Source organism: Tiliqua scincoides, chromosome 2 (assembly GCF_035046505.1).
Source record: "Tiliqua scincoides isolate rTilSci1 chromosome 2, rTilSci1.hap2, whole genome shotgun sequence".
NCBI classification, from domain to species: Eukaryota; Metazoa; Chordata; class Lepidosauria; order Squamata; family Scincidae; genus Tiliqua; species Tiliqua scincoides.
Window position 1 is genome coordinate 170,998,766 of NC_089822.1, and position 27,643 is coordinate 171,026,408.

Below are 27,643 nucleotides of genomic sequence, written 5' to 3' on the forward strand. Positions count from 1 at the left end.
TTGTTCTTACTAAGGAAGTCATTAGCACATGAAAGAACCAAGAGTTAGCCAGATACCTTACATTTTTAATGCTGAAATTACTTCAGTTTCCTTCTCTTTACACCCACAAAGCATGGGCAGCCCAATCCTTAGCTGCCCAGCGCACGGGGCTGCAACAGCACTGAAAATGGTTGCTGCTGCATTCAGCACACCCCAGGCAGCCGCTGCTGCCTCTTTGAGAGAAGGGCACTTTTGTCACCTTCCCCCAGGTAAGGCAAATAGCTCCGCAATGGGGCTACTCAATTCTACGGTGACCCAAGGGTTGGCGTAGAACAGGGGTATCCAAAGTTTTTGGCAGGAGGGCCACATCATCTCTCTGACACTGTGTTGGGGGCCGGGGAAAAAAAAAGAATTAATTTACATTTCAAATTTGAATAAATTTACATATGTTTACATAAATGAATATATTAAAGATAAACTTATATGAATTAATGAAGGTCTTGCAATAGCTCAAGGCCTATAAAAGGCCTTGCACAAAGCAAGGCTGGCCTTTCCTTTTCTGCTGCTACTGCATCACAGATGTGAAACAGCAAGCAGTGGAGGGAACCCTCATCCCACAGCTCACGCGAGAGGTCAAAGGTCAAACAGTTGCCCTCACGCGGAGAGCAGTTGCATCGGGCCAGTGTGGGCTCCAACAAATCACTGGAGGGCCAGAGGCTCATTGGAGACTGGGAGCTCCCTGAGGGCCGCATTGAGAGGCCTCAAGGGCCGCAAGTGGCCCCAGGGCCGGGGTTTGGGCACCCCTGGTGTAGAAGTAAGAGCCTCCGTGTTGGGTGGACAGCAACAGTTCGTGACAGTGCGCACTGGCAGTGAGCTGGCATGCACTGCATAGGATTGGGCCCTAAGTAATTTATGGTAGAAGGTTCTCAATTTGCATCTGGAAAGCACAGAGAGATTAGTAAATGTCTTTGATATAATTTCTCTGTAAGTGTAAGCATTAGCTGACTTTCCTGAAGACATTTACAGTACCAAAGAAAGTGGGCCTGGCATTTTGGAACACTCAGTTGCCTACATACTCTCTCCCCTTTGTTACTCCTCAGAAGGCAGTAAACATTAGATTGTCTCTGTGGTTGGACCAGCCTTGTGTACAGATGCGTGGATATTTTTTCAATATACCAAATTATCCTTTTTCCACAGATGTAATACAGAATCTGCTCTCAGACTATATGCCTTCATCTCATAATATCTCATAATTTATTTTTCCTGTCTCTGGCAAGCAGAGCATATGCACTTTCAAATCAAGCCAGCAATTTGAGGAGGCCACTTCAGCAAGCAGAATTTAATTTGGAAACTAAGTGCATCTATTTTGGCAATTCAATTGTGGTACAACTAATTTTTCTAAGACAGGAAAATTACTAACACACATAGCAAATAGAGACATTGAGCATGAAAAGACACCAACTGCAATTATAGACACTGACTGTACATTAGAGAATTAAAAAAAATCAAACTACAATTAAATGCCTTTATTCTGTGCACACCCAAATGCAACTGAAAACCAAGGCACAAACAAAAAATATAAGTTGTCATTATGGCTATAACAGCTAAGTTAAAAGTGACCATTTCCTAATTACATGGGAAGCATATATTTTATTTTGAACTTCGAATTCTCATTACCAACCAAACCAAAAATTGAAAACATGATGCCCAGAATGTGCCAGAATGTGGAGAATCACAGAACTAGATACATATGCTCAGTGGGACTTTAGACCTATGCTTCTCCAGCTTCACATGCTATATGGGAAATGTTTTTGCACCCTTTCACATGTTCAAAGCAATTTGTTATGTAGCACAAGGACCTTCTGTTGAAAAAACAAAGCAAACAGTCCACTGAGCATGAAGAAGCCCTTGAGCATGCTCACTGCAGCTCTCTGAATCACTCCACCAGTCTCTTTATGTAGAAGGGAACCTCACGCATGCTTTAGAAGTTCTGCACTTACAAAGAACTATTTGCAAAGTCTAAGAAACTGGTCTGGTCTGCATGCATCTGACCAGCCCTGTTCACATGCAACGCAGGTTGGGAGTGCACACATTCTGCTTGCTCTCCTGGTATGAGGTCTCACACTCACAATTGCATGAAGAGGAGGCAGTTCATCTGAACTGTCTCTTACACGCAATTTAAATTGCATGGTAAGTAGGGCAGATCACATATATTATCCAAACCATCCTGTTGATTAGATCTAAACTTGACTAACAGCACAATCCTATACATGCCTACTCAAAAGTAAGTCCCAATGAGTTCAATGAGACTTGCTCCCCCATAAAGAAGGACTGTAGCTTTAGCTTCTTTGGTTCAAGGTTTATCCTACAGTGAAATTTGGCACAAAAGCATAAAAGGTGCTCATGAAATCACATTCAACTTACCTAACACATCTTTCCACACACATTCTATCTTATTTAGGCCAACTGAGTAGGTGTTATGTGGACTCTTAACACAACAGATTTCTGTTTTTAATGACAAAGACTTCAAATAATACACCCGTTATTACATGGAGGCTCCCCCAAAACTGCTCCAACACAGCACATCTGAAAACATCCAAGTAATTCATTTCAAAATTCAGTATAGTAACTTGCCACACTAGAGATCTGCTGTCAAAACTAAAGCCAAGAACAGTTAGAAAACATTACCAACCCTAACTGGAAGACTTGCATAGGCTATGGCACAACTTATCAGTGATGCATCACAAAGCAACTAAGGGCCTGATCCTAAAGGGCCCGTGCTGGAGTTCAGTGTCGCAAACATGCCATAAGGGACGCCTACAACACATACTGCTGAGCTGGTGCCAGCTCAGCATGGGCCCATGCTGAGTCAGTGCTGGGCAGGGGAAGGATGACTGCTGCCCAGAGCTCCAGGCAAGCACCGGGTGGCGGAGTGGCAAGTTGGGACAGGAGGGAGGCATTGCAGGGCAGGGAGAAGGCAGAGCAGGGGAGGAACAGGGGAGGGAGCACAGCAGGAGGGGGCAGAGATGGTGGCCGGCTCTGCCACCATACCCTAACCCCTCTCCCGGCCCAGGAGACCCAACATGGATCTCCTTGATTCTGTGCCACCACAATAGCAGGTGCAGATCTGAGGAGACCCAGTAACAGGCCACCTGACTATTATATGGGGTAAGGAAGCATAAGTTCACTTATGCCTTTAAATCCTGCCAGGTGGATGCAGCGGTTGCCGTTTCAGTGCCGCTACAGCCCTGGGCACTGAGAAGCACAGGATGGGGCTGTAAGGCTGCAATCTGATACACACTTCCCTGGGACTAGGCCCCACTGATCTCAATGGGACTTACTTCTGAGAAGGCATATATAGAATTGAGCTGTAAGTGTATACCAGTATTTTGTTCTCATAGTTTAAAACTTGTTCTTACTCTCAGGAAGCACTGTCATTGTCAAAAACAAATTGTTCATACACTCAGGTATTTACTTTTAATTACTATATTAGCACAATTGAAATAAAAACCTTTATCGGTTGTAGCCGGTGGACAGACAGCCGGGTAGAAAAAGCAGGAGCCATTGTCAAGTCTGGTTTCTGAGACTCTTTGATCACACAATAATCCTTCATAACTGTGTTTTCTAGTTCTAGGAAAAAGAATTGAAAATGCATGGCTATCTTTCTAGACCAGACAAGTCCGGCCCTCCTTTGCTGTAATTTCCTGAGATTTCTGCTCCACTGAAGTCAAATCCAGGGTTCTGCAAACAGAACATTAAAAAAGTCTAATTATAAACTTGGTGAGCACTGGTTAAAACCACTACCAAATTAAAAAAAAGAATTCTTAGCATTCTGCTTTATGTCCTCTGGAGCAATCAAGATAATACAATCAAGATAATCAAGACATTCTGTGCAAGTCACAAGTCCTACTGGATTTAATGAGCCTTACTCTCTAGTAAGTGTATTTAGGATTATAGCCTAAAATGTCGTTATACTCTGGGTACTAGTTCTGTTTCTGATATATTTTTTAACAATGAATTTTCTATAAATGCACATCAATATGGATCAAAAAATACAAATACACATAAGACAATACACAAGATTGTATCAAAAAATGTGCAACTTGGTGAAAATTTTGAGTAACCAATCCACAAGCTACATCACTCATTGCTTTTCAGACTTTAATATAAATTAACTTTAATTTAAAAAAAATATTCTGTACTAAAGTGCCAATGAATAATTCAATACTGATCTTCACCTTTCACCTACAATACAATAATTAAATTATACTTGATAAACAACTAATGTAAGACAGTTAAGAACTTCAGAGAGGTCACTTCTGAGGGTGGCAATGAGAAGTAGGGACTTCTCTATGGTGGCACTACAATTGTAAAACTCCTTCCCTTGCAGTTTAAGAACTGCCCACTCCCTCAAGGTGCCTGGTGGAAAGCAAAAACATTTTTGTTTCGGTTGTAACTGAGTTTATTACGACTGTTTTATCATTTTCACTACTGCATATTGTAACTTTTTATTAATGACATTAATGTCATCTTATCAATTAACGCATCAATTACCGCAGACACCAGCCTACAAGTTGATCCCACGGATAAGTCGAGGGTAGGCTTTGATAAAAAAATCATGGGATTTTATATGACCCTTGGATAAGTCGGGGGTTGGGGGGGTTTCTGAGTCTGACTAATTTTGTCTGATTTTACCGGAGCCAGATCCTGAAAAATAACCTACCAGTAATTGTTACCTAAGAACTGTAGTCACTAATTTATTAAAAACATAGTATTAAAAACACAGCATATATACATAGTATATAGTATATATCTATACATACATTATTTTTAATAGTTTTTGCTATACATAGTACATAGTTTTTGCTATACATAATATGTATACATAGTATAGCAAAAACAGTATTAAAAATAGTCTCTAATTTATTAAAAACTATGATCTATCTCATAGATCATAAGATAAATTTTTATTCACTAATTTTTAAAATTGTACTCTTAACAACCATTTGTAAACACTATCAGAGTAAGGCCACAATCCCATCCACACTTTCCTGGGAGTAAGCCTCATTGACTTTAATGGGACTTACTTCTGAATAGACAAGCCTAGGATTGGGCTCTAAGTACACTGGAAACAGCATACCAGTAGAACCATTAATGAAATCCTCCTTTAAAGTGTGATAGGCAGGGTGCAGGCTGGGGGAAGCCGCAGCTGCCCATCCTCCTACCAAGCCCTCTGTGCAAATGGCTCCCTTGCCCCCTTCGTCCGCTGGGTGACTGCGGAGATAAGATAAGGGGGCAATTCTCCCGTGAGTTTGGGGCACAAATTTATTTAAGGGGCATTTATAGGCAAGTATCTACGGTAACTTTTTATTAATGTCATTAATTGCCTTTCATTGTTTTTATTGCCTTTTTTGTTAATTTTATTGCTGCTCTGTTGATTTTTGCTTCTGGTTATTTTTGAGTTTTACTAAATGTGCTGGAGGTCGTTTTAATGTTTTTATTGCTCTATGATGACTGTATAGTGATATAATAAATAATTTAACTATTATTTGTTTTAATATAACTATTCTTTCTTTTCCAGATATGTAAGAACTATGCACATCTGTATATAAATTATAAACACAAACAGCCCTCTTCTTATATCATTTCCAAGACTGAAATTTCTGGAGGATGTCACCCTATTGAAAGATATGAATCCTCAGTCACACAATGCACTGAAAGATGTTTATGATCTACATAGCCTATAAATAGAATATTAGCTGGCACTACAATTCAAAGCATGTTTACTAGAATGCAAGTATCAATGAGAGCTCAGTGGAATTTATTCCCGAATATTTGAGTTCCAGATTACAGTCTAAATTTATTGTTTCTGTCCAAAGATAAAAATAAAATTATTTATTGATGCCTACTGACTTACCTCTCTTTGGAACCTTTCCAATGTCAGTTTCCTCTGCATTTGGTCTTGGACCCAAGGATCAGCAGAGTACTCATTCTCTAACAGGGAACTCCAGCAGTTTCCAGCATCACGGTTGGTTTTCGTCAGAACAATTCTTATTAGTTTCTGGTCCTCTTCAGGAAAACGGGGAGGGGGGGAGGGGAGAGAGGAAATAAATCACAGGAGAAACTTATATTGTTTATAGCTTCTCTGACCAGCAAGCAAAGACAACTAGTGTTACAGGCAGTCTGTGTGTATGCAGCACTGGATGCTAAATTGTCTCTATGATAAGGTTTTTTGTCCTTACAAATTCAGTCCTAATGATCCATTTCCTTGAACAGACACCGCTGATGAATACAACACAATAAACTAAGCTGGATTACTTGTTCTTTGTGGATTTTGTTTTCGTTGCTTTGATATTTTTACTATCATTTGTATTTTTGTATTTGTATTTTTAAATTTGTGTGGTTGGCTGTATTGGGTCTTTTTGAGAAAAGACGAGATATAAATTGTTTTTTTAAAAAGACATTAATTTAGATAACTGGTTATCACTAGCAGTCATGAGACAGCTTGATTGTGTAAGACGAATGTTATGGAGACTTAGCACTTTATTCTATGAACACAATTCCTAGTAGTAGAAATGTATATTTATTACTTGAATATTGTAGGTTTTGTAAGCAGTGTCCCAGTTAATTCAGGTATTTATGGGGAATGGGGGACCTGTTCAATTATAAACACATTTCAAATTTTGTCCAGGTGCTTTTCTCTTTTATCCGATTTCATTCCTCCTTCCATGATGTTCGCTGGCATTCTTATGTTTATTTTTCTTTTATTTCTGTTTATTTAGGTTTCACACACATTCACGTGTGTTAAATAGCTATGTTTTTTTATTAGCCAAAATAAATTTGCAATAAAGGCAATGCTTTGACAGTCATCCATTTCTGACTTTCATCCATGCTCTGGTCCCTAACTGGATGAAAGTACCAGGTATTGCTGTGTTTATCATGTTTGCTTACAATAGAGCATGAAGGGATATGGGTTGGCCAAAGACAGCAGGGGAAATAGGAAGAAACATTGCTCTGTTAAGTCTCAAGGCAATTGATCCAACTCTGCATGAGTATGCACTCATGTGAGAAAGGATAACACTGAAACAATTTTATTAACAAAGGGAAAAAAATGGCTGTTAAAAAAGTCAACAATTGAACTAAAGCATCACTCCAAGTTCATTTAAAAATAGCTTTGTGTTACCTAGAGTCCATGTTGCTTCATCAGCTATTGTAGAATCAAAGAGTTTACCCTGAAATAAAAATTAATAGTGTTAAAAAAAACACCTGAGAGCATATCTATCTTTCATTTCAAAGTAAAATTTGTTTAGTAATCTTCAAATTTCCCCAGATTAATTCTGAGAATACTGTTTGCATTCCATCTAAGGTTGTAAATGATAATTTGACTCAGCAAACACTTTCTTAAAAAACTGTCAACTGGTTCAGAAACACTATTTAATAAAAGGAGCTTGTTCTCTTAGCAGAGATTACCATTTTATCTCTACAGGTTCCAAATATTCAGGTGTCGGTAATATACTTATGGTGCAATTACAGTATATGATCATTTTCACCCATTTGTTTTTCATGGCTGTGTGCTCAATTTTAAGTGGGGAGATTTAATTCCAAGTCATCACATCACAAATCAAACTTAAACAACATGAAGGTAGAAAGCTAATGATGTGTTTGGACTTTACAATATAATTGCTCAAGAGTTTAGAAGAATGGAAAAAAATGAAGTCCCATCAGACACAAGCAACACTCACAACATTAAGTCAGAACAGAGACTACTGCATGAAGCCAAGATTTAAAAAAGGAAAAAAAAAAAGGATTTGTGCAATCCTAACCCCTTATGGCAGTGCTTTCCAGTACTGGCATAGTGGTACCAATGGGACATGTGCTGCATCCTGCAGTTGGGTGTCACTCACAGAGGCCTCCTCAAAGTAAGGGAATGTTTGTTCCCTTACCTTGGAGCTTCATTGCCTTATGTCAGTGCTTATGTCAGGGGTTAGGATTATGCCCGATGTCTCTGATTATACAACTAACATGTAATGTAGGCAAGCCATACCTGAAGCAGACTGTCAAAGCCAGCATCCCAGGAAAGTGTCAGTGCAGACAGTACTGGGATTCAGAGTAACATATCTTGCAGTTAAACATATGCAGAGAGTACCCAATCTTACACTGTTGTTCACTACTTAGAACAACAGTGTAAGACTAGTCCTTCAACAGTTAGAACAAGCATCAAGTTTGAGATACTTGGGGCAGAGTCTCCAGAAGACCTAAAAGGTAACTGGTAACTACAAGATTAAGATCATCTTAACAGTGTTTTCCAAACTGTGAGTCACAATTTTTGGTGCCTCTCAAAAAAGTTTTTGAAACATTAAAAAAAAAAAGTTGTAAGCACCTTTGCCCAGTTTACAGAAGAAAATCATTAGCTGGACTCTTAAAATCATTAGCAAGGACCTGGAGTCCTTGAACTAAACTTCTAGGGAGAGTATAGCATATGTGTACTCAAACACATATGTAAGCAGACTAGCAGCCAGGAGCACAGGACCCAAATTATTATTAATTAATAATGCATTAATTATTATAAATAAACATTACATCTTTCTAGGTCTCTTTTTTGACTAGTGGGTTGCAGCAGATCATTAGTTTAAGAAGTGGGTTCTGGTGCTAAAAAGTTTGAGAAACTCTGCCAGCAGGCTGCAGATCAAGAGTGCAAGGGGTAGGTGGGTATGGAAAGGGGAGTGGGGTGGAGAGGAAGATAAGATCCCCTTCTATACAGAAGACAGAAACTTCGTTGTAAGACTTGCCCCCTATAGTACATGGGGCTCGTACATATGGTCTTGTACATAGAACATATGGGCTTGATCCCATATACTGTATAGCAGCACATCTTCCTCAGGATGATGTCTCTGTGACTAATGATTAAAGGATGGCTTTGCACATAGGAGTAGCACCTCCAGTGTCATCAGGCTGAGTCAGTTCACACATTCATGAGAGGTACAGGAATGGAATGGGAGAGAGAACCAGCCAGGACTAGGTGGGTCCCACTCACCTTAACGTAGGTGCACTCCCCACAAGCAACTACTGAACTGTACTAAACTCACAGCCCAACCATATGCCTGTCTACTACTCAGAAATGTCCCATTAGAGTCACTAGGTAAGTGTGGGTAGGACTGCAGCCTCAGAGCCCAATCCTATGCCTGTCTACTCAGAAGTAAGTCCCATCAGAGCCAGTGGGGCTTACTCCCAGGAAAGTGTGCCCAGAACTAGGCTGTCAAGCTGCAGAGCTAGCCTCACTTACGTGGGAGTGAGGCCCATTGACTACAGTGGAGCTGAGTAGACCTGCCTAGACGGGCTCCCCAGCGAGTGCCACTCCCATGCCAGCCGAGGGAGGCAGGGCTGTGCAGGGGGAGGCTGCCCGCGCTCCGCCCCTACCTTGAGCACCTCCTCGCCGGCCACGGCCAGCTCCAGGGAGCGGCTCTTGAGGCTGCACTGCACGTGCCGCGCGCGGGTCCCCGGCGGCACCGCCACCTCCACGATGACCTCCTCCATGGTCTGGTACCAGCAGCCCCAGGGCGTGGCGCAGGGCACCAGCCCGCTCCGCTCCTCGAACGGCGCCGACATCCGCGCCGCTCCCCCTCCCGCCAGGAGACCGCGCGCGCCACCTGTGAGGAAAGGACAGAGGAACACGTCTCCTTCCTGCGCCGGGCGCTTTCGAGTTCCGCGCGAGGGCACAGAACTCCAGGGAGGCGGCCAGTGGGAGAAGAAAGGCCGCGCGCGCTCCTGCAGTGCGCGTACACGCGAGTCGCAGTGATAGAGACTCCAGGCAGAGAGAAGCGCCACGGGGGGGGGGGGTTCAAACTCTGTGTCACTCTAGCATGCTCTTGCTCCTATCTCTAGGGGACGTCTCTCACTTTACCCCCCCCACTAGTCCGCTTGAAAGGGTGGACGCCCCACTTCCGCCAACTCCTCACTGGCAATGGCTGCCTAGTGGTTGCAGCTCCAGGACTGGAGTTGGTTCTCTCTCTATATGTTTATGTATATTTATATATAGAGAGAAAGAGAATACAGAATACAGTACAGGTGTGAGTACACACACACCCCAGGTGTGAGTATGTATGTATGTATGTGTGTGTGTGTCTGTGCGTGCGTACGGTGGCCCCCCTCACCCCAGCACGGTCTTTTCTAATGGTTACCCTGCTGGTGTTCTGCATCTTTTAGATTGTGAGCCCTTTTGGCACAGGAAGCCATTAGATATTTGATTTTCTCTGCAAACCGCTCTGTGAACTTTTTGTTGGAAACGGTATATAAAATGCTGTTATTCATAATCATTTTACACGCATACATACACACTGTGCAGTCCACCAAAAGTTTTATTATACCAAGGTGTGGATAGAAAAATAGAATCCCGCAGAGATGTAAGCAACAATATGGCTTTTGAGCACAATCACATGTATGTTTACTCAGAAGTAAGTCCCGCTGTGTCTAATGAAGGTTTACTCCTAAGTAAACATGTTTTAGGATTTGCAAGCTGCACACAGAACAAGTCCAGCAGTTATTAACAGGACTACACTACTCTTAACAACACAAGGGAAGCAACTTTCTGAGGAGTATGCCTACTTGGAATTAATCCACATAGATCTCAATGACACTTCCAAGTAAGGATCGCGGCCCAAGGCTGAAATGCTATACTTGGGACTAGTTCCCAGATGAGGATAACAGCCCGAAATACGAACTATAAGCACTTACTTGGGATTAGTTCCAATTGAACTCAATGGTATTTACTTGCAAAAAATTTCATATTTAAATATTTTTCTGGCCCTCTACACCAAGCCAGATATATGATGCAGCCCTCCGACCAAAAAGTTTGGAGACCCCTGAACCATCCTCTACTTGGAAGGAGCACTACAGCCATAAAACCACTGAAGTTTGAATGGTTGGTAAAGTTTTTTGTTTTTTTTTTAAGGTGGGTCACAATGCTAAAAAGTTTGGGAACCACAGGATGTTGTTTTTGGAGACCCCTGAACCATCCTCTACTTGGAAGGAGCACTACAGCCATAAAACCACTGAAGTTTGAATGGTTGGTAAAGTTTTTTGTTTTTTTTTTAAGGTGGGTCACAATGCTAAAAAGTTTGGGAACCACAGGATGTTGTTTTTGCTACAGAAAAGGATTCCTTTCTTTTCTGTGGGAGCAACACATTTATAGGAAAATCCTTTGCATGTCTACTCAGAAGTCTTATTGTGTTTTATCAGGTTAACTCCCATGAAAGTGAGCATTAAGTTGCAGCCTGATTCATGTCCCCTGGGTAATAATTAACTGAAATGAATGCATTTGGCAAAGCCTATGAGGGAGAACATGAAAATGTGTGTGTGTGTGTGGGGGGGGGGGTTCACGTTTTTTATAAAAAGCCAGTGAATTTACATTTCTTGATCTCAAAGTGCTGGTTATTTACACTTCAAGTTACTGACACTTCAGAACTACTAAAGTTTACAGCCCAATCCTATGCATGCCTACTCAGAAGTAAGTCTCATTAGAGTCAATGGGGCTTACTCCCAGGAAAGTGTGGATAGGATTGCAGAGCTCAAGCCTATGCCTGCTACTTAGAAGTCCCATTATAGTCAATGGGGCTTACCCCCAGGTGAGTGTGGATAGGACTGATGCCCTAGAGCCCAAGCCTATGCCTGCCTACTCAGAAGCCCCATTATAGTCCATGGGGCTTACCTCCAGGTGAGTGTGGACAGGACTGATGCCCTAGAGCCCAGGCCTATGCCTGCTTACTCAGAAGCCCCATTATAGTCTATGGGGCTTACCCCAGGTGAGTGTGGACAAGACTGATGCCCTAGAGCCCGAGCCCAAGCCCAGCTTTCCTAGGAGCAAATCCCACTGAGCACCAGGAGACTCACTCCCAGGTCAGCTGCACAGAGCGACGTTCTGAAGAGCCGTTTCTCTCCCTTTCAAAGCTTTGCTCCCTCTGCGCGTGCTTCAAGCGGCGGCTCGCATTGGTGTTGCTTCTTTCCGAACGAGCTCGCCGATTGGCCGATTAGGCGTGTATTAAAGAACGCGCGGGCGGCGCCGGCTTTTGAATTGGTTTGCTGAACATTCGAAGAGGGTCGGGGCTGTTGCAATGTCGTTTCCGAAGGCGCCGCTGAAGCGGTTCAATGAAGCGCCGAGTGAGTGAGCGCAGGGCTTGATTCTTCCCGGGGGAGGGAGGAGAAGAAGCCTCCAGGGCTGGGAGCCTCAGTGGTTCCTTACCTGGTCCAAGGGAGTGAGGAGGAGGACCTCCTGGCTGGTGGGCCAGCTCTGAGCAGTCCAGGCTGCTGTAGCCAGGTACAGCTGGGCTGCTCCCAAGCAGGGTCTTTCCTGCTGGGCCACCACTAGTGGTGCCTTCCCAGAAGCTTTCATTTTGGGGCTCACAGGGGTCATGTCCCCCCTGTCCTTTATGGGGTTGTCCTCCATAAACTGTTCCCCCATGTCAGGCTGTAGTCCCAACCACACTTTCCTGGGAGTAAACACCGTTGACTATCATGGGATAGCATTTGAGTTCTATGTTCATTGGATTGGGACTATTCTGTTGACCTTGTGTTCCACTTGGCTTGCTCTTCGAAGTGGACCAAGGCCTGTTTTCCTGCTCATGAGTAAAAACACACATGCTGCTCCTTTCCAGTTTTCATAGGGCTCAATACTTTTTCCATATCAGCGTGTCAGTTTCACAATACACCAAAAATCAGGTTGTGACCCACTGGTGGGTCCTGACCCACAGTTTGCAAACCACTGGTCTAAAATGAATGTCTGGGAAGGTGATTGCTCAGTGACAAAGCATGTGCCTTGTTTGTAGTCTATTGTAGGCTTGGGGATTTTTGGCATTTTTAGTGAAATTTTTTCTATCAGTAGGGCTGAGAAAGATTTTTGCCTGAGTCAGTGTCGGGATCTTGTGGACTGGAGTAGGTAGTGCTATGGTAGAATATTCAGTTATAATGGGTATAAGGCAGCTCCAGATGTTTAAATCCTTATTAATCACTGCCATGTTTCTTCCTTGAACCTACTCAGTTGTGCCTTTTCAGTGTACAGTACTTGGAATAGAAATGATAGGATATGGTTAATGCAAGTGACCACAGCAGCTCACAGCATAATAAAAATACATCAATGACTAAAACAACCAAACACTAATATAGTAATGTAGTAGGAAGCAACACAAAGCTCTTTTAGCCCCCATTTTTATATCATCGCCCCCTTCCCCCAAAAAGCTATCTGAAATTTGTTTGACTTTTTGAGATGAGGAAGGGGTTAGTGGACTGTCACTTTAAAGAGTGCCAAAGCTAGGGGTTGATTGATGAAAAAGCCAATAATCTGTTTTCTGATGTAGCCTTGGAGGCAGAATATGATCCTTCAGATGCTCTGGCTAAGGGCTCTGCAATATTGTAATCAGTTTATAGATACAATTCAGATGTTAGTGCAAGTGTTTCAACAGAGTTTGTATGTGTAAGGTGGATGGTAGTGAGACCAGTCTAATTGCCAGATTTTTAGACTAGCTGTGATTTCTTTGGTCTTTAAAAGCAGACCAAGGTAATGTACAATTGTCTACGTTCCACAGCATTTCTGAACTCCTCTTTGAAGTTGGGTATTCTGTACCTTTATATGCTTTGTCCAATGGATGAATACTATAGCCCAGGGTTCCTCAACCTTATGCAGCCCTGTGAATGCCACATGAATTCTGAAAAGGAATGGCAAGTGCCACTGCGAATGTATTTTGGGGAAGGGGTGGCAGCAGCAGGCACAAAATGAAATTCATGTATTCCTCCATACACATGCATTTGTTCATCTTTAACCCACCCAAGCACATGCAGACACCTGTCTTCAATCCATTCTGCCATTCTCTGCAGCCATGTTGACTACAGTCTCATCACTGCTGCTTGATGCACTGCTCTTTGAAGCTCTGAACTCTATTCAAGAATTTGAAATACTCTGAATAAGTGTTCATTTCTCGAGTCTTTTCAACAATACTGTTTTATCAAAAAACGTTTATCACATTCTTGTAACTAGAGCTCTGACTCTGGTGAATGTTCCCCACCCCTTGTAGCTTGTGCCCCACCACCAGGTTCTTATGATGTCAAACCTTCAGACCCTTCAAAAGGACCTGTGTCTTTTGACAAGTCCCGAAGGTTCAGGAAACAGGCAGGTAAGTAATCCAACCTTGACATAAGACTTGGCTGACTTGAATTGGCAGCTACTTGCCTGCTTTTTGTGCTCCCTCAGTTTAATTGGCTTCTGACCTGTGCTTTTGGCTTCTGCATGCTGGGCCTCTGTCTTGTCTTTATGTTCTTGATCATGTAACATGCGTGTTATATCTGGACCATTAATGAGGTCTCTTTCTTAACAAAGGCTGTGATTCTGTGTACAAGTAACCAGAAGAGAGCCTAGAGAATCCAGTAGGAATTGCTTCTAAGTAAGCATGGATAGAATCTGGACTCTAGCCATTAGTCCTGCTCCAATGCTCCATGAAATGCCCAGTTTTGTTAGACTGGCATTGGCTTTCATTGGACCTTGCTCACTAACCCCTTTTTGAAGTGTCTTCCTTCGAACTTTGAATAAGTTGTCTCTAAATGCTTACTATATACGAGTATTACATGTGTTGGCATTTATTCTTTTTGGCTGCATCTGCATCAGAACTCCTCTTGGCATTTTGTTGAAGCTTTGTTGGCATTTTGTTGCTCATTTTGTTCTGTATATACATCCACAAATATCAGCAGAGTACAAGAGATGCCATGAAGGATAATTTGTGTTTGCTTGCAAGTTGCTTGACTTGCAAGTAGCCATTCCAACTTGCTTCTCCTCAGGTTTGGCTGGTGCACTTACTCACTGAAACAGATTTACTTGCAGGTAGGGGACACATGCTGTCTACACAGTGAGGAACATTGTGTGATAGGCAATACTTGGTTGATGAGAACATAAGGTTTGTCAGTGACAAAATTTGCAAGTAGAAATACTTGGGAAATATCCCCCTCCCCCAAGGGGAAAAGTAGACAGGTTCAGGCTACAATCCTTGATAGCCCTTGTTAAAAAAAGTATCTGGGTAAAGAGCTGGTTCTGGTGGCATGCCCTTGACTCCTGTTTAGGGATCCTGCTTAAAATGGCTGTAATGACAACAATTCTTAATGTATGTGCACAATTTCTTTTAATATATGGTGCACAAATGGGGCTTTTTATAAAATATACTCCTAAATGTTCTAATTCTAAATTGGGTACACAAACCTTGCTTCTATTGCATCTACAAAGTGGTGAATTTGGCTTCCTAATCCATCAAGTTAAATCTGTCTCTTGTAAGGCAAATACTTCTATTGCATCAGCCAATAAGGGAAACATTTTACATGAAGAAGTAAAATACATGTAGAAGAGTCAGACTCTGGTCCTCTGGTTTCCAAACCAAAATGCACCTGTCTCTCACCTCTTGCATCTAAGATTCCCTGTAGCAACAGAGTTGTCCTATATGTTGCATACAGAGCCACATATCTGAGAAGATAACCAATACTGGGGGCACCTGCAAAATCTCATAATTGGTTCCAAGAATAAGATTTATGATCTTAGTTCTTTACAAAGTGAACAGTGAAACAGTGCATCAGATCTTTTACTCATTCTACACACAGATGCAAAAGTGCTTTGTATTGTCACTGTATCTTCTCCCCAAGGGCATAACTTGGAAACATCACATTAATCATTTTCTCAAGGTTGGGTAACTATTTCTCTTCTTCCCCAGGGGAAGCAGAAACTCGGAATCCCTGCATTCTGAAACCTTTGCCTTCCCCAGGAACTGTAAGAAAATTGCAATCTCTTTGTTCAAAAGTAAGTCAGTCTTCTTTCCTGCCTCAACTACTAAACATCCCATTATTTTTTTGAGTGATAGTGGTCCAATTGACATAATCAAAGCATATGTATTTATATACTCTTCCCCATTTTAAAGTTCCCTAAGCAAAGCCGGCCCATCCATGAGGCCAACTAAAGTGGTTGCCTCAGGTAGCATCTTGGTGGGGAGCACCCATTTCTGTCCACCGACTTGCCCCCACTGCTCCTTCTCCAACTCACTTGATTGAAAAAGAAGGGGACAGAGGAAGATCTGGCATGCCGCTTCAGGTCTTGGTATGGCCCTGGCCCATGGCAGCTTACAATAAAACAAACTAGGTAACAACTATAATTATTATAATTATAATAATTATTTGGCTTGTGAATTCACTGTGCCCATGCATACCTGACAGAATTCAGAATTTTTTTGTTAATATCCAAACCACAAAACTGTGGTTTAAACAATCCCTACAAACCAGGGTGAAACTGTGGTTGGCAATTCTGGTTTATAGGATTGCTTAATCCACATTCCTGGTTTGGACATCATAGGGAACTGTGGCTTAATAAAGAAGCTTGGAATTCTGCCAGAAAGATGAGGGGAGGAGACTGGGGAATACACAAACACTGTTTGCTTGCAGTCCAACCTATTGTAATTGGTTGGATCATCTGAATTGGGCTAATGTGTCAAACTGGTAAAGGGGTTAGAGATGAACCTTTTGTTGAAGAACTGACTGTAACCCCTGGCAGTAGATGATGGGTAACTGCTAAAGCCTGGCCATCTTTTAGCCCATGCTGAAAAGACACTATTTGGCTTAGTGGCTACAGTACTTTGCTTAGTGGCAGTAAACATTTGGGGGGGGGGGTTGTGTGAAATTTTGTCTTCAATGTGAGCTGAGTAAATGATTCATGTAAACTTGACAACATTTTTCCTTTAATGACTTTTCACCCAACCTGACACTGGACAAGTGCCACTTCTCCATGAATACAAATCTGGACTATTTTTCCAGCAAATGGGACTATCTATTCCCCAGAACTCCATGTCTGATAAGCGGTGTCTATATTCTCAAAAGCTATTACTGTGAAACACAGCTAGGGAATAATACAAGGGGCCTGCGTTATCCATGGATCTCCAGTGACTGTGCTTGCTGAACAGGCTCCCCAACTTTTGAGCCTGATCAGAGCATAGCTCAGCTTTCTGAGACCTGCAGAAGCTGCCTGTGATAAAACCAGAAATGACATTTAATGTCTAAGGCATTGTGTTCTTAATACCTTACAAGGCATTAGGAAGGCCGCCTGATGCTTTGTAAAGCATTAAAAACATCATTTCTGGTCTTATCATAAAACCAGAAGTTGCAGGGTTATTTTGGGCATTCTAAGGCCTGTAGCAGCCTCAGGTAGTTGTGTGCAGCTTCTGAGGGCCTCAGAAAGCCTCCAGTCCCAACTGGACCCCAGCACTGGTTGGGTTCAGATGGTGGGGAGAGGTGAAAACTGTGGATTTGAATACCTATGGTTTTCATATCCACAGGGATTCTGGGAACAAAACCCCTGCAGATATTCAGGACCCCATGTACTCTTTATTTCTTTAGTTCTATCAAATATAATCATTAATTATAAGAAGTTAACTTTAAATGCCTTGATAATCTTGCTTCTATACTTCTTTAAAGCCAAACTGCTCTGGAATGAAGTTGGAAAAAGATTTCATGAAAAGACAAAAGGAGTTAGAAAAAGAGGTATGGAGCTTTCTCTCTGAGTGGCTTGATGCTTAAACTAGATTGTTAATCTCAACAGGGAGATGTCCAAGATTACGTTCTGTTGGAATAACTATACATCTACTGCATCTTGCTTGGTTCAGTTTTCAACTGGTTTAAGCTTAATCTAATTCCACAGGGAGTCAAATCTGATGTTCAATGGATAGATGTAAAACACCAACAATTTGAGTGCAGCATGTTCAACCACTGTCTTCTGCCGTCTTCTGCCCAGTCTGTGTTTCTAATGATGGGTTGGTGGGTAGGTAGCCAAACTGTAGCACTCAGAATTCTTTAAAACAAGATGATTCTCTTCAAAGTAGAAAATATAGAGTTTTAAGGGGGAAATGAGTTTAATTTTAACAGCTGTTGTTAAATGTCCTGCCACATAAGCCATTGTAGGTTTTAAATTTTGTAAGGGTGACTAATAAGGGCCAATAAACTTCTCTGTTTCTAGTATGAGCAAGTAGTAAGACATTTCATACAAACTATTGCAGATTCGTGTGCTGGTTGGAGAACGTGGCCAGTTGGATAAAAGGCTTCAAGCTCAAGAAGAAGATCTTGCGAAGTCTGAATCAAAGCTGACTGCCGTGGTTAGGGAGAAAACCTCCCTCCTGGCAAATGTTGCTTCTCTGGAGAAGCAGCTTTTGGAGCTGTCTAAAACCAATGAATTGCTGAAAACAAAGGTATATACAGTTAATTTTGAGTACTTGCTATGGCATTTGATCTTTCTAAATACTGCTTGTCTTCTGTCAGCATCCTCCAGAAACCAAGCATATGCCTGAAAGGCTCTAGTTCTGGGGAGGGGGCCAAGGAGCAATCTTGCACATAAGCAGCAATCAGTCCTCTGAGGAACTTGATGCATTCCTTTAGTTCAAAGATAAAAGTGAGCTGGGCTGAGTTTCTTCCAGTTTCTTGGTGGGACTGCTATACTTCTGGATCTTTTTAGTGATTTGGTACTATAGGGTGTTTACTAAGACAAATTTGTTTGTGGAAGGTTGAGTTAGAGCCCAATGGTAGGTTTAGCTATTTGCCTTGACTTCAGAATCACAAGCTCGTGTGTTAGAATAATATTGTGTAGTTTGTGCTTAATGGCAAGTGTGCTGTCCTGTCCTGTAGGGCACTCTTCTCTAAACAGTTATCCAATAATGTACATAAGGGGGCTTTTAAGCTTCATTGATTTGGCCTTGAATATGTGGTCGACTCACTGAAAGCAATGGGATGCCAAAACTCTACTTTGGTGAGATCATGTTGTGAGCCACATAAATAACTTTTGCAGATGAGTGTCTGGGATATAAATTTTAAAAATAAAATCTCTTTCCCCAACGCTTCCAAAAATGCAAGTTCTCAGAAGATGGAACACAGAAGAAAATGAGCAATCTATGCCTAGAGTTAATGAAGCTTCGGAATCGGATGAATGCAAAGAAAGTGAGTTAATGCTGCTGCTGTTATACTGTGGCAGATATCCGCACAAGTTTACTTCCCAAGCAGTATACTGCTTGGCAGAGGGTAATAAGTTAATTCTGACAATCTAGTCTTAGTGTGCTCCTTTGTATCTGTCATTGAGGCAAAGGTATTGGAATTTCCTGAGACAAGTTTATGGCAGGGCGGGGAGAATGATCTTTGCTTCTCAGTTATGTTCTTCTATTGATTTCTGGCTGGCTAAATGAAATTTGAGTAGAGAAAGAATCAATGGTGTGCATATGGTAATCTTTTTCTTAATGGTGCATGGGTTGATTTTTAGATGAGCCACACTAAACCAGAAAACATGGAAACAAAACTAGAGACAGTCCAAAGAACCGTGGAGCATCCAAAGGAAAAAGTAGCACAGCAGGAAGAACTGTAAGTTAATGTATGAACTGTTAAGCACCATCAGCTGGCTTTTCTTCATTAACATAGCCTGTAAATAGGTGGGTGTTCTGGGAAGTAAATATTTAGTGAACATGCTTTCAAATGTATCCTGTCAAGATGAATGCTGTACACTCTGATGAATTTATATTAGAACAGCAACTGAGAAACAGCCTGAAGAGAAATGCGACTCAGAGAAACTCTTGGAATACATTGCAGAACTTGGGTAAGTAAAAAGTGTCTATAAAATCTTGATTTGGTAGCTTGAAACAAAGCATGGCCTGGTAAGGCTACATGTAGGAAGCAAGCTCTATCTTGTTAGATTAAGTAATACAGATATAGTTATTTCTCATAGAGAATAAGCTATTAATTCAAAAGGCGTTCATTTTTCAATTACAATTCTTATATATATTGAGTATGCTGCTAATTGTCACGGTGAGTATCCCAGGATATCACTAAGGGTTGGATTCCTGCCTAGAGAAGTTGCCTGTGATAAGAGCAAGTATGCTCCTGCCTTACTCTTGAATTGGTACCTGCAATTAGCAGGGGAGGCATGCAAGACAAAAGTGCTGCATCTGATCAGTTAGCAAACATTAATTTTAACCCGAATTGAGGTGAAGCCACCAACAATTGACTGTTTCCATCTTCTAAGGGTGGAGGTCAGGGCTAACTGGGATGAGATTAGAAGATAGCAGGATCACCCAGAGTGAAAATGAACTTAAGGGTCTTAATACTACTACAAGCAACTTATGCATTTATCTTTTTAAATCTACTCCTTCCTCTGCTAAAAAGTAAAACTGGTATGTTTTTCTCCTCAAAAGCAACGTTGCAGAACAAGTGGATAAATACAAGCTTGATATCTCTCAATTGGAGGAGGCAATAGAAGCAAAGGATAGGGAACTTGAAGCATTGCAGAGTTCTCTTGAACTGAAAGAAGCAATGCTGTCTGCACAAATTAATGAGCTGCATGACAAGTGCAAGATGTTTGAGCAACAGAAAGGTAACTCTGAAGACCTGTGTTTTGACCGACCATGTCATTTTAAAAAAATATCACAGTAGATTTCATATGGTCCACTTGATCCGTTTTTAATATATAGCTATGTCAAGTTTAGTTAACTTTTTTCTTTTCCCTTCCTCCTCCTCATGGAGAATTAAACACTGTTTGTCCAAATATAATGACCTGAGTTTAAGTGTCAGAACAAATCCATCTGTAGATGGTGGAAAAATGGCTAGGATCACAAAAGGCTCTTTTCCTGTGCTGTTAGTGCCTTTGGTAGGCACAAATTTCCCTTTGGGTAGTTTCATGTTCCTATCTCAACAGGTATACAATCTTTTCCCAAGATCATGCGTGGTGGTGCTCAGTGAAAGCTTGTACTCTGATGCGAACCCCATAATGTGTAGTTCAGTGTAGTGTTGCTCCATTGTCATGCCACATGCTGGATTTGTGTGTGTGTTTGAACCAAAGAACATTACTGCTGATGGTTCTGCAGTCTGGGTCTGCTGACATGACTGCTGAGGGGTCTGGCAGTTTGAGGCCTGGAATGTAGTTTTCCCTTTGAATGGAAACCTCTTTGGCTCCTAGGAAAAGCCTCTAAAGAGTAGAAAATACTTAATGGACTATAAGGATTTTGGTGCCATAACATTTGTCCAAAGATGAGGGAAAGGTGTGACTGGTCAAGAGATGCCAATTGGAAGGTCCCTGAATGAGGGATGAGAACTCTGGCAGATGAGTAATGGTCAAGAGGGAGTCCTATAAGCTTCCAGGAAAGGAGTTAAAAGTAGAGCCAAGAAGAACAGATTGAAGAAGCACCACCATTAACCCAAAAGACAATGCAGTGTACATAAATACTTCAGGCTTCAGAAACCTCCTTCACTAGGGCTGGCCACCCTAAGCTGAATGCTTGTGCAAGTGTGATTTGGATAAAGTGCAATTAACATGTTGAGCAGCAGAATGATGTACTTCATTGCGGTTTTCCAATATATCCATATACCAGTTTGTGCTACTGATGGGTTTTCTTCTAGAGAAACTTTTACTTGAACATGAAGAAAAGGAACTAAGCGTGAATGCTGAAATAGAACACTTGAAAGAAAAATTGAATCTAGAAGAACGGGAACGCCAAAAGCAGGAAGAACTCTGCCAGGTAAACAAACCTGAATGAGGGTTGAGCAGACTAGATGACAAGTCCTAAAATTCACCTGCAAATTTGACTGACAAATTTTTGGAGATGTGTTGGTCACATGCCGTTAAGGGAATTGCCCCAGCTTCCTAGCTTAGATCATTTCAAGAGTAACTGATGCATGATTGGATTCCATGGTAACAGCCAGTCCATGTCTCTAGTTACTGAACAAACTACCAAAATTTCCTTGGGTAACATCATAGTTGGCCTAATGTGAGGGGACATAAGGTAGAAAATTTTAATTTAAATTAAAATAGCACCTGTGTTTAGAACATAAATCTGAAACTGTGTATCCCATAGTAACAGACAAAGGTTGCTCTTTCTGTTGAAATCCAAATAAAATACTCTGCAGGGGCAAAGGATAATGACAGATTATTATTGCTAATGAATAAGTTGTATCCATTGTTCTCTGCTGAATCCACTGCAGGAGGCCTCTGCTGCTATGCATCAAAAGTTCCTTGAATACCAAGACGAAGTTACAAAAGAGAAACAACTTCTAGAGAAAGAACTCAAAGAAACCATGGAAGAGTTGGATAAATTGCACACTAAAGAAGAAGAAGTTGAGAAGCTGTTGAAGCATTTAGAACAAGAGAACAAATCCCAGGCTGAGGAGCTCGCACAGATGGAAGCAAAACTAGAAGGGTTTGTGGAAAACCAGTGACTTGTACTCAACATGGGCTTTGTTTTTGTTTTGTTTTTAAAGGCAGATTAGGTGTCAAACCTGAGTGAACTGTACCACTTCAGATTACATAAGAACATAAGAGCAGCCCCACTGGATCAGGCCATAGGCCCATCTAGTCCAGCTTCCTGTATCTCACAGTGGCCCACCAAATGCCCCAGGGAGCACACCAGATAACAAGAGACCTGCATCCTGGTGCTGTCCCTTGCATCTGGCATTCTGACATAACCCATTTCTAAAATCAGGAGGTTGTACATACACATCATGGCTTGTACCCCGTAATGGATTTTTCCTCCAGAAACTTGTCCAATCCCCTTTTAAAGGCATCCAGGCCAGTTGCCATCACCACATCCTGTGGCAAGGAGTTCCACAGACCAACCACACGCTGAGTAAAGAAATATTTTCTTTTGTCTGTTCTAACTCTCCCAACACTCAATTTTAATGGATTGCACTAGATTGCAAGTAGAGAGTGTAGTGATGAAATGCTGTTCCTCCTGAGAGTGGGGGGAGGGAAGAGTTCAGCTGCACCCCTCTTACTTCACATGTGTTTAAGGAAAATGACTCTTGAATGGAAGATATAGGCTGTAATCCTAACCACACTTTCCTGAGAGTAAGTCCCATTGAACAAAATAGGACTTACTTCTGAGTAGACCTGGTTAGGATTGTGCCCTAAATCATGTAAGCTCCTACCTGCAGTACAGTCTAGATTAGGGGACCCCAGACTATGGCCTAGGGGCCACATTGGCCTGCCACAAGATTTTAGCTAACCTGTAGCAATTTGTGTTTTTTGTTAGAGCATTTGCTAATGTTTGACATTCTTACTCATATATCATTTCTCAGTTTAAGCACAGCATTGTTTCTTTGTAATTGTCTCATTCCTCTTTTGTTCTGAATCATACCATACCAATTACAAAAATCCAAGTAGAACTTATTCATTTATTTAAATGTCATTCATTCATTTATAAAACTGATTTTTTAGCCCACAAAAATGTAAAAAATGAGTGGCCCTTGTACTGAAAAGTTTGGAGACCCTTGATCTAAAGGACTAGCTTAGAACTGAAACACAGTACTACATCTGAAACCTTTTGGGACTCAAGATTTAAAATTTCTCCCCCTTCAGGAAAGCCAAAGAACTGGAGACAGCAGCTGAATCCCACAGCACTGCTGTTCTGAAGATGCAGGAAGAACATAGCAATGCACTGTGTAAACTTGGAGAAACTATTGCTGAATTTGAAAAGTATGTAAAACTTTGAATAGTGCATTGACTTTACTACTGTGTAAGTGGTGTCCATTAAAGTCATTCCTCTTCTTCCCCCATTAATTCCCTGTCTTGCAAACCTCGTAGATGGCTTTGATATTTGCTCAGTACTTCATGAGTGGGAACTGCAGGCATATTCATCTTGTGCAGAAACTTGGTTTGCTCAAACTTTGAGAGTGCTTGCAACAGACTGACTCTTACAAAGTGTTTGCACAGCATTTGAACCCAGAATATAAACCCATGATCCAAGTAAACATGATGTAATGTATGTTTATGCGAATGGTTAAAGGTGACTTCATAAGTGGACAATCATGACTAATTCACCGAAAGTATTTTAACATTTTACTTGTATATCTCCCTCTCTAAAGAGCAAAGGGTAGTTCTTTCTCTCTTCCCATCCTTCAACCTTTTTATCTTTGCAACAGCTATGTGTGGTAGGATAGGTGGAGACTGACTGGCACATGAAATTCATAGAGTGGGAATTTGAAGCCTGGTCTTTCCTAGGTTGACTGCCTAGCTACTATTGTACACTTGTCTTCCAAGTATAAAGTTGCAGGCATGTTAGGGTGGAGAGGAGATGGGTGGCTGACAAATGCTATGCCAGGAAAATAGCCCTTCAATTCTGCAATCTCTTCTAACCACTGGCAGGAGAGGGATCCTACCTACCAGATGTGCATCTTCTAAGCTCTTGGCTAAAATAGTTCCCATGAATGCCATCTCTAAAATGCTATCTGTGACAAACTTTAACTCACAGCCTTGACTTAAAATTGGCTGTGTAGGCCTATGATGTGACATGGCCTTTGTTCCCCTTGTCCTGGGAAAAAAATGACAGATGAAGGGTGACTTGGTAGAAAGTGGTTAATTTGTGTCTTCCTGTTGAAGGAGACTTATTGTAGGGATTGCAATAGTATGAACATAAAAGATGAAACTGAAACATGAACTTGGTATGTTTATGCACTTAAATGCAATGTCCAACTTGATGTAAATGTTATCTTTAGTTACAAAGCTTGTGTGGCTGAAGAAAGTACATGCCTTAGACAGGAGAAAAATACCCTGCAGGACAAATTAGATGAAATGGAAAACACAGTTCAGCGTATGACTCTCATGCTGCAAGAAGTACAGCATGCTCAAGACAAGGCAAAGGAAGAATATGCAAGGTATAGACAGTGTTGGGGACTGTCTTCTCGGATCTGATAATGAAGTTGAATAGTACCTAATAGAATGCACTGAAGCACTCTAACACTTTTTGAAATGTGTGAGGACTGAATAGCTGCTTCATTGTTGACAGAGTTTCAAAATGAGTAGTAATGGTTATCTCCTTACACCACTTAACAGATCAAAGTAATTTCATTTTTGACAGAATTGGCTATTTGCTGCTTTTTTATACTGATCAGCAGGATGAACAATCTTGTTGCTTCATCCAGCAAGTTAAGCATGAACATCTTTTACTAATCCAGTATTCTTGCTGTTGCAGCACAAATGAATATCAGTAGATCCACCTGAACTGGACAACTTGTCTTATTTGCAAGTTGGTCCGTTTTGGTCTAAAAGTGTTTCTCCACACACAGTTGGACCTTGGCAAATGCCTTAACTCTTTCTTTTACTCTTAGGATGCTACTAGATGCCCAGAAAAAGCTAGCATTAAAAGATGCTGAAATAGAAAGAATTGGAGAATCAAATATTGCACAAATTGCTAATCTACAAGCAAGACTAGAAGAGCAAAGTGAACACTTGAAGAAAGAACTTGAAATGGAAAGGTAACATTGGCTATTCTTGCACTGGGTCAAGGGATCAAAATATATCAAATTAAAATGTGTGGCATCTCTGGTAGGCACAATCCATTAAAACAGGTTTTTAGGAGTCTAACTCTATTTCTCATGTTCAAGGAAAACCATAGAGGAAAAAGTAAAAACCGATTATAGAGAGAACATGGAAACCTGGCGTATCCTGTATGAAGATCTGTATAACAAAGTAAAACCATTTCAGGTAAATCTGTATTACTGAAATTGGTGCTCAATATCTAGAACTTTAATGCTATTAAACACCAAGTTGGAATATTGACTAATGTAAACTGCTAGTAGCATCCTACTTTAGCTATTAATGTGTTTTTCCAGAGTTGTTGTCTTTTTCTTGCTAAATGGGCATCTGAAAACTACTGTAGTTCTTGTCAGTGTAGTTTTAAGACATGTTAAGTATCCTTATTTTCAGCAACAACTTGATGCATATGAGGCAGAGAAAAATGCCCTTCTGAATGAGCATGGTGCAGCCCAAGAGGAGCTGAATAAACTCAGTGATGCATATGCTAAACTGCTGGGCCATCAAAATCAGAAGCAGAAGATCAAGCATGTAATGAAACTGAAAGAAGAGAATGTACAACTGAAACAGGTCTGTGTTGATATAATTGTATACTCCCTACTATAGTATATATCTGATATGTAATCAAAGACTTATGACTACAATATGATACAACACTAGCTTCTAAATATTGTGTTGAGTCCTGCTTGGAACAGAGAATAACATTGGCAGTGCGGGTGGTGGGAGAGGGGGCACTTCCTAGTGAGTCTGTCTGCATAATTTTGTACTGGGAAGGCAACCAAAGTATCTGTGTATAGAGGAGGAGAGAAATGAGAAATTGACCTCTTCAGAGTTTCAGGACTTTACACAAGCTACTATGCGTGCCTCTTGACTTAAGGTGCTCAAACTTTTGGAGTAGTGTACAATACAGGTTGTTAGGAGCTTATACAAAAGCAGTAACCGTTGTCTGCACATTAACCAGCACACTCTTCGTGCCTAAAGCTAGATTTGCAAACTAAAACTGCTATATTTTTTGTCCAACTACATTTAATTGAAGTTAGTAGGTCTTTAAAGTAATGCCCAACCTATGTCATGTTAACAATATTTGAGTTTCTGCTATTGACTTATCTTTCCTCAGGAGGTATTAAGGCTGCGCTCTCATCTAATAAGGGAAAAACAATGTCGGGAAGAACTCCAAGATCAACTGGATAAAATTCAAGGTGTCAGGCGCTTTGATCCTTCTAAAGCTTTTCAGCATTCTGCAAAAGAAAATGTTGCTCCCAAAACACCTTTTAAAGAAGGTAAGTGATGTCCTGAACTTCTGTGTGGGTTATTCTTTCCAGCTGACTAGTGCTCATCTACCTTGAAAAGGAACATGCTTTTTCCAGAAGTTTATTGTAGCCTCTCTATATAAACAGGTAACAGCAACAAAAGTTAAGCTGTTCCCTACCGAATAGCACCGAAGCCTTGAGGTCCTGCTATGAAGACTTTAAAGATTGCTGCTATGAAGAAAGGAACTAACATTTGTACAGCATTGTATACACTTGAAGTTCTGCAATTTGGCTAGATGGTATTGCTGCTGTAGAAAAATTCTGTTTCTGTCCTTTTTAAACAATAAAGCATCTCATCATAATATGTCTTGGCTATAACATTGATTCACATAACATAACAGCGGAACACGGTTAGAAATATTCAAAGGTGTCTAGTGTTGGATTCACAGATTGGTCAACATATGTTAAAGTCAAAATTACACAGGCCTACAAAATTGAGGGTCAAAAGTTTTTCCCAAACTTTATGGTGGTTTGATATGAATTTGGGATGCCGATCCCAAATATAGCATCTGTTTTGCCCTATCATGTATAGTTTTGGAGATATAGTATTAGTGAATGGTTCAAGCAGCTTCCTCATAAGGAAGCCATGGTGTAGGCTTCCGCCATTTTTGGAATCAGCACCCGGAATATACCCAGGAATTGGTGTAATGTTTAAGGAAGCAAAATGTGTGTGTGCCTGTGTTATCAATGTGTATACATGAAGTATGACCTGTTTAGTGTCACCCCTCCATACATGGGCACACCCCTGTAGTGTTATTTCAATAAGTTTATTTAAAGAGGTCTTGGGTTTTTCCTAGGATATTTGGAAACTGAAGTAATAGCTTTTATTGACATAAATTTCATTCTTTGTTAAATTCATCTACACTTGGATTGAACCCTTCAGTGTAGTATAAATTAAGAAAAACATTGCTGTTTAAACACCAAAGCATTGCACTGTTACCTGTGAACTGATTTTGGAAGACTTGAGGCTGTCTTCAAGGCTGAAAGCCAGGCATTTTGCTTAATTGCATGCTGT

General features: G+C 41.1%; 2 protein-coding genes across 5 annotated transcripts; one reads left to right on the top strand and one right to left on the bottom strand.

Moving 5' to 3' along the window:
* Positions 1-1,490: 1,490 nt before the first annotated feature.
* NUDCD2 (NudC domain containing 2) lies at positions 1,491-9,721 on the bottom strand. The gene is made up of 4 exons (XM_066615048.1): positions 9,397-9,721; positions 7,163-7,211; positions 5,897-6,048; positions 1,491-3,720 (listed from the first exon to the last, which is right to left on the bottom strand). Exons 1-4 carry the CDS (start codon positions 9,583-9,585, stop codon positions 3,637-3,639), a joined length of 474 nt encoding a protein of 157 aa, XP_066471145.1. The 5' UTR covers positions 9,586-9,721; the 3' UTR covers positions 1,491-3,636.
* Positions 9,426-26,911, top strand: HMMR (hyaluronan mediated motility receptor). Of its 4 annotated transcripts, XM_066615045.1 has the most exons (19): positions 9,426-10,046; positions 10,928-11,041; positions 14,003-14,138; positions 15,714-15,799; positions 17,461-17,526; positions 18,039-18,227; positions 18,886-18,969; positions 19,286-19,383; positions 19,544-19,615; positions 20,211-20,389; positions 21,412-21,530; positions 21,994-22,208; positions 23,366-23,482; positions 24,502-24,660; positions 25,114-25,260; positions 25,390-25,489; positions 25,712-25,888; positions 26,436-26,598; positions 26,716-26,911. In XM_066615045.1, exons 2-19 carry the CDS (start codon positions 11,039-11,041, stop codon positions 26,733-26,735), a joined length of 2,130 nt encoding a protein of 709 aa, XP_066471142.1. In that variant the 5' UTR covers positions 9,426-10,046; positions 10,928-11,038; the 3' UTR covers positions 26,736-26,911. The 4 variants fall into 4 exon arrangements, with proteins under 4 accessions (XP_066471142.1, XP_066471141.1, XP_066471144.1 ...); XM_066615044.1 differs by lacking the exons at positions 9,426-10,046; positions 10,928-11,041 and adding an exon at positions 12,067-12,132 and having other exon boundaries at positions 14,040-14,138; XM_066615047.1 differs by lacking the exons at positions 9,426-10,046; positions 10,928-11,041; positions 24,502-24,660 and adding an exon at positions 12,067-12,132 and having other exon boundaries at positions 14,040-14,138.
* The last annotated feature ends 732 nt before the right edge of the window (positions 26,912-27,643 follow it).

Bases quoted from the DNA above. Each gene is read 5' to 3' on its own strand.
- HMMR (XM_066615044.1), top strand. From the start codon at position 12,087: ATGTCGTTTCCGAAGGCGCCGCTGAAGCGGTTCAATGAAGCGCCGA. The intron at 20,390-21,411 runs GTAACTCTGAAG...GTTTTCTTCTAG, and splicing joins GATGTTTGAGCAACAGAAAG to AGAAACTTTTACTTGAACAT. The intron at 25,490-25,711 runs GTAAATCTGTAT...CCTTATTTTCAG, and splicing joins ACAAAGTAAAACCATTTCAG to CAACAACTTGATGCATATGA.
- NUDCD2 (XM_066615048.1), bottom strand. From the start codon at position 9,585: ATGTCGGCGCCGTTCGAGGAGCGGAGCGGGCTGGTGCCCTGCGCCACG. The intron at 6,049-7,162 runs GTAACACAAAGC...GTTTTCCTGAAG, and splicing joins TGAAGCAACATGGACTCTAG to AGGACCAGAAACTAATAAGA. The intron at 3,721-5,896 runs GTAAGTCAGTAG...TTCTGTTTGCAG, and splicing joins TGGAAAGGTTCCAAAGAGAG to AACCCTGGATTTGACTTCAG.